We start from the raw sequence: 6,565 nt of genomic DNA on the forward strand, positions 1-6,565 counted from the left end.
ATACATTTTATTGTATTAAATATGTTCAATTATATTTAAAAAGATTTATTCATACAAGTTAAGTAGTATAAAGATATATTTATATATTATATGGTATTTTATAAAAAAAAAAGTTATAATTAGAAAAAAATATTATAATGAATTATTTCTTATCTTTTTTACTATTTATCCAAACAATAATTATTAAAATTGCTTTCTTTTCTTTACTTTTATTAATTTTAACCATCCAAATGAGAGGTACATATATGATTTCTTTTCTTTTAAAAAATTTTTATCTTCTTTCTTTTCTTTTAATTTCCTTTTCTTTATATATATATATATATATATCTAAATATAGCATTAAAGTATGATGTTTTAAATGACAAATCTCCAAAAAGATTAATGGATAAAAGAAGAAATTTATATGAATCAAAAAAGTATAAGTGAGATATTTAGGGAAGAAGATAAAGCAATAATTTTGATTAATTTCATAATTGACAAGTATGATATCATAACTATATGATTGATAAGAATACTTTAGTTAACAAAGATGTGACTGCTTTAATTATAATCAAGAATTGTTGCAAAATAAATACGTTTTTTTTTTTTTTTAACAAATTCCGCATCCCCAAGACGTGAAGCGACGAGCCGAGAGGCTGCTTATAAAAGAAGTGGGCTTTGGAAGGGTAAAAGTATACGTTTCTCTTTTTATAGGCTAAGCTCTTTGTGGACCATTGGGCCACTTGATATTAACCCTATTATGTTACCAGTAGAGCCCACCCCAGAGTAAATTGCTATTGGAATTGGGGGCTCCGGCGCGTTGCCCAATCGTTCCAATACAGTTGGGGCCTGGCGCTCCCAACAATCCTAGTCTCAATTTTTCGAGTTTTCTCGTCGTGGTGTAGAAAGAATTAATATGGTATTTAAGTTTCAAAATAAAATGGAGTTATGAATTAATGTCATATTCAAACATGCCTTGTTGAGTATAAATCAAATTTTTTTGTTACAATAATAATATTTTTTAAATGGTAAAAATGCAATTTAATTTGGGATGGGATTAAATGCTTGAGTTAATCAGGCATGGACTTGTACAGATTGTACTCACTCTATGGCGGCCATGATTGAGGCTTTTATTAGAAGAATTTTTTCGTAACTTTTACGTACAAAAATGCTGGCTGCCAATATTTTTGACATGGTCTTAATTCATTTTATGGTTATCCAAAACACTTTTTAATTCATTTTACGAAAATTTTTATCACTTGGGTCAGTTCCATCTTTGTATATATCACTTTTTAGTTCATGCTAGTGTCACACATGCGAGGAGAGCATTCATGGTGCATTTGCTGATTTTGCAAAAAAAAAAATAATAATGATGATCACGTGACACAAATAACAAGTTTGTAAGCGGGAATAAGAATTGGTTTGGGACTTGGGATTTGTTCAGCTTTATGTAATTTTATGAATTTCATTGATCAACTTATTAGCCAAAAATTTAGTTCTAATAATTTTGTTTTTACAACAATATAACTAGATGGAAAATTAAATCCCAATCTCAACTGTCAAATTATACTCTCTAAATAATATCAAATATGTAAGTCAAATTTCATTAATTATTTTTTATTTGATAATTAAATTTTTTAAATGTTATTCTTTTATTACGTGCTGATATTTGAGCATAATAAAGTAAGTTTCTATTTGTATTTTTATGAGTTTGACAATTAAATTTAGTTTGGTATATATTTTTACTTTTTTTTTATTTGTGTAAGATAATTTTAGAAAAGTGGCTTAGGGGTGCCGTATTTATGAAGGAAGTGTACTCTCCCCGCTATAAAAAATTCATGGAAAATTCCACTAAAGCACTAGCCTATATATGGCTGTAAATAATCCACGGCATTCCTTTTCATTCCGAAACTATGCCTCCTATGATTTTCCAAACCGAAACTATGCGTTTCAATAAACTAACACTTTCTTAACTTACTAAACTGAAGTCACTCAAAGCAAAACCAAAGCCTGCTATTCAAATTTCAATAGCCCTGCTTCCGTGCATGTATTTTCTCCTCTCACTTCATTTTCAACTCAGCTGTCGTGCATCAAGTGAATCCTTTATTTAACAGACAAAAAAAAAAATTGAATAAGTTTATATTAAAACAAGCAAATTAAAAAGCTAGCAATCCAGTTGGATGGACGTTCAACAAGGCAAATAAATAAAAATAAAATCTGAATATTTATGTTTTTATGGCTGGATAAATGAAAAGTAAGATCTGAAGCTTAATGGTTATGTGGTTGTATAAATAATTTGAAATTAGCCGATGATGTAATAAGCTATTAGAGTGTTGAATTTTTATTTTTAGACAATCTCAAATATCAAAAAATAATTTAAAATTAAAATAATAAAAACTTAATTAATGGATATTAGATCCATCATCAGCTTGAATCAAACTCTTATATCAAATATTAGAATCATGACTAGATTAAGTTAGTTGTGAACCTAATATCTAATATTTAGTTTCAAAATTAAATTTAAGTTGATTACGAATCTAATATATTAGTATAAAAAACTATATTTTTAGACAAAAAAAAACCCTTCAACAATTATATATATACCATAAACATAAATATACGTAAGGCTAGATTTTGTACCAGGAAACATATAATTATAAACATAATTAAATGAAATACCTTCGAATTGCATGGAACCAAAAGGGAAGGTGAAAGCCTAAGTTAAAAAACTGACAGGTAGAAACACAACTCTCTCTCTCTCTCTCTCTCTCTCTAGAGTGTGTAGTGGTACTCTCAATCTTTCTCTTCTGAGACGGGCTTTCTTAACTCTCTCTTCTTACTTTTTTTTGCCTGGATTTAGGTTTGTAGTATAGGATTCGTTTTTGGGTTTGTCGATTTTTGCACATTTTTTGTGGATAGATGCGTAAGGTAAATAATTGATCGGTTAGATTAGTTTGATTTAAAAAAATTAATAATTAATTTAATTAATTTTTATTTAATAAATAATTGAATTTATTAAAAAATTTTAAATAATTAATCATAATTAAATTGATTTGGTTTGTTTAGTTTGACTAAATAATTAAACTATTTTATTATTTTTTATTTTTATTATAAATAATTATTTAATTACAAATTCAATTAATAAAATTTAAATTTAAGTATCATTTCAATTAAATTATTAAAAGATATAATATTTTAAATAATATTTTATAAAAAAATTAAATAAAAATATTTATCTCCAATTTTTTTATTTTTTAAATTATTAATTTATTCGATCATTATCAATTTTAAAAATAAAAATTAATTTAATTAATTAATTTAATCCATTTAAAGAATTAGTTATAAATAAAAACAAATAAAACAAACTAAATCAATCAAATTCATTCCATCTAATAGATTCAATTCCACTTTTACTCACCCTTATAACGCGTATTTTGCATCTCTTATTGTAGCGACGAGGTCCTTGGCTCCGTGGAAGCACATGGATACAAGAGCACTCCTACGAGAGAATTAAATGTTTTGCAGGAAAAAGCGTATGGATGCAGCAGCAGATGCAAATATTAACAGTTAGCGATTAATGCTCCTTGAAGCCTTTGACACAAAATTTGACGAAGTTTCCCTTGAAATTGAGCATGTTCCTTTTGGGTACCAGCTGAAGAAAGCCTATTCTAAACTCCCAAGGATCCATTCTCAATTGAAGCAATCACAATGTTAAACAAGGCATAGCAACTTCCATTTAGAACAATTGATTATTGTAGCTAATATCATCAACCCATGTTTGAGGTTGTCCTTAATTACTCATTACAACAATTTAATCTCCCGTATTACCGAGTTTTTCAACCACAGGATAGCATCAAACCATGTTTGAGGTTGTCCTTAATTTTCTAGCCCTTTCACACCAATGAACATGAAAAAAAAGAAAAAAAAAACACACAAACAAACTAGTACTTTAAATAATTCAAAGTACAAGCCAAATCTCATTTAAGTTCACAAATCGTTGCCACCTTATCGAAGCTCGAACTTCAAATTTTCAACGTTAAAATCAACTCCAATACCACTCAGCAGCAACTTATTAGTACTTTAATCGACAAAATATTTAATCCAAATATTGCAGAACACGACAGGACATCAACTTGAAAATATACCGTAGTTCGTAAATCTTTCCATATAAATGTAATTAATGGGGCCCACCATCATCCTACTTGCGGCGTTTCCCATTGTAACTGCTACCATAACCACCAGCGTTGCTGCCTTCATCGCCGTCACCGTTTGTTCCATCAGCAGCGGTCTTCGTAGCTTCCTTACCAAGCTTCTGAGCGTTCTCAAGGGCATTATTAATCTCCCCTGCACACAACAACCATAAAATCCTCAGCAAATGTATACATACATTTGATCGGTTTTTATTGAACCGGTTCAATTGCCAGCATAGTCCAGTTTTCAGAGCGTTTATTTTTTTTCTTTAAGTTAGTTCTTTTTACCTTGGTTGCCGGAAAATCCTCCATTATCGCCGTCACAACTGCCAACTTTGTTCACCAGAGCAATACTTCCATCGATCGTAGTTTTTCCTTCAAGACCCAGATCGATTCCGAGATCATTACTGTCTCCTGCATAAACAACAACCATAAAAGGAGTTTAATAATGCGTTCTGTACAGAACAAGTAACTGGCTTCCAATCAAACCAGCCAGGCCGGCCAGGTTATGAAAACAGTAATTTTTCCATAGCTTTTCTTTTTACCGTAGCCGCTGGCAAATCCTCCATTGTCGCCGCCGTAACCGGTCATCATAGTTTCAATAGCTTTCATCATTGCTTTTTCATCAAAATTCTGGGCATTATCGTTGTTCTCATTTGCTCCAATGAAAGCCATGAAATCATCAACCAATTTTTTCTTCGTCTCTTCCTTTGCGAGCATATCCTGATTTTTTCTCATAAGCATGGAACGCTCCCTCTCCTTCTCCTGAAGTGCAACTTCATCAGCCCTCAGTGATTCTTTCATCAGCCTTATCTTCAGCCTCTTTCCTGCCAAAAAAATTTCCACATCCACAGCAATGAATTCTTGGGGATCCTGTTAGATATTCAAGTAAAGCAGAAAAAAGCCATTAACAGCCACATTAACAGTAATTTTTTGGGAGCTTTTCTTTTTACCGTAACCATTGGCAAATCCTCCATTGTCGTCGCCGTAACTGTTCATCATAGTTTCAATAGCTTTCATCATTGCTTTTTCATCAAAATTGTGGGCATTCTCGTTGTTCTTATTCGCTCCAATGAAAGCCATGAAATCATCAACCAATTTTTCCTTTGCCGCTTCTTTTGCGAGCATATCCTGATTGTTTCTCATAAGCATGGAACGCTCCCTCTCCTTCTCCTGAAGTGCAACTCGATCAGCCATCAGTGATTCATTCATCAACCTTATCTTCTGTCTTTCTCCTTCCAAAAAAATTACCAGAAGCACAACAATAAATTCTTGGAGATCCTGTTAGATATTCAAGTAAAGCAGAAAAAGCCATTAACAGCCACATTAACAGTTAAAATTGTCGTTGTTGATAAATGAATAAACACAAATAACGAAACTGAAATCATAGGAACAGAAATCTAACCATTTGGTAAAAAGATTAGGCAAAAGACAAGGTGAGTTGAGAGGAGCTGCTAAAACTGAGGTGTGATTTGATGGTGAAACAGAAGGGGTTTTTATAGACGGTTTTGCCGGGCAGCGAAGGTGACAAGACCCAATTGCCTATATAAATGTGGCCAGCCTTTGGAGCTGTCGGGTAGGTGAGATGTTGCACTATCTCATACTTCACCATTGCACTATCTCATACTTCACCATTAAGGTCTGGATAGTTATGCTCGCGCTCGAATCTTTCTCACAAGATCAATCAAAGCGGAAAAAGATTCCACCAATCAAATTTTCTTGCATTCTACAAGTTTTTAAGCCCAATAATTCGGACACATGTCAAACAATTCGTGTTTCAAGATGGGTAAGATAGAGAGTTCGCAGCTCGACACGGGTGCACTCATTATCCCACGTGGAATTGAGACCAAAAATGTAATTGGAATATTCTCATTTTTCATGTGTACAAATCATAAAAAGGGAAAAGAAAAAAATTTTATTTATGATGAACACTTCAAAATTAGACTTTCGTCTAAGAATTAATATCAAATTTATGTGTATATTATAAGGTCAATATTAAATTTGATCATTATATTTTAATTTATTGAAATTTAATATTATATTTTTTATTTTGTTGATTTTTTGTTATTTCACTACTTAATTTTAAGGTGATACATGTATTTTTAAATAAATTTATAATTAATACTTGTCTTACTCAAATTTTCTTTTCTAATTAATGTTTCATTTATCTTCCAACTCAGGTTTAAGATATTTAAATTTCAATTATAGATTAATTTCAATGCATATTTTGTATCTAAAATTGAAGTAGTTAACATCTTAAAGTACTTAAAAACTAATGGCAATTATCATTACCCGAAGTTAATAATAATTTCTCATAAATTAAAAAATTATAAACAAGGCTAGAAGATAAAATTTAAAGATATGTAAGGATAAAATTTTCATAAGGATTAATTTTT

At 30.6% G+C, this 6,565-nt stretch overlaps 1 protein-coding gene across 1 annotated transcript; it reads right to left on the bottom strand.

The window, feature by feature from the left end:
* Positions 1-3,954: 3,954 nt before the first annotated feature.
* LOC111295147 (uncharacterized) lies at positions 3,955-6,138 on the bottom strand. The gene is made up of 5 exons (XM_022888531.2): positions 5,575-6,138; positions 5,123-5,450; positions 4,715-4,996; positions 4,458-4,583; positions 3,955-4,323 (listed from the first exon to the last, which is right to left on the bottom strand). The coding sequence occupies exons 1-5, from the start codon at positions 5,575-5,577 to the stop codon at positions 4,178-4,180; spliced, it is 885 nt and encodes a 294-aa protein (XP_022744266.2). The 5' UTR covers positions 5,578-6,138; the 3' UTR covers positions 3,955-4,177.
* Positions 6,139-6,565: the final 427 nt, after the last annotated feature.

Source organism: Durio zibethinus, chromosome 14 (assembly GCF_047325235.1).
Source record: "Durio zibethinus cultivar Kanyao isolate XHJ-2024 chromosome 14, ASM4732523v1, whole genome shotgun sequence".
In the NCBI taxonomy this organism is placed as follows: domain Eukaryota; kingdom Viridiplantae; phylum Streptophyta; class Magnoliopsida; order Malvales; family Malvaceae; genus Durio; species Durio zibethinus.

Excerpts from the sequence above, each read along its gene's own strand:
- LOC111295147 (XM_022888531.2), bottom strand. Across the intron at positions 4,997-5,122 it reads AGGATTTGCCAATGGTTACG|GAAAGAGGCTGAAGATAAGG; the intron begins GTAAAAAGAAAA and ends TTTTTTTGGCAG. Across the intron at positions 4,324-4,457 it reads AGGATTTTCCGGCAACCAAG|GGGAGATTAATAATGCCCTT; the intron begins GTAAAAAGAACT and ends TGTTGTGTGCAG.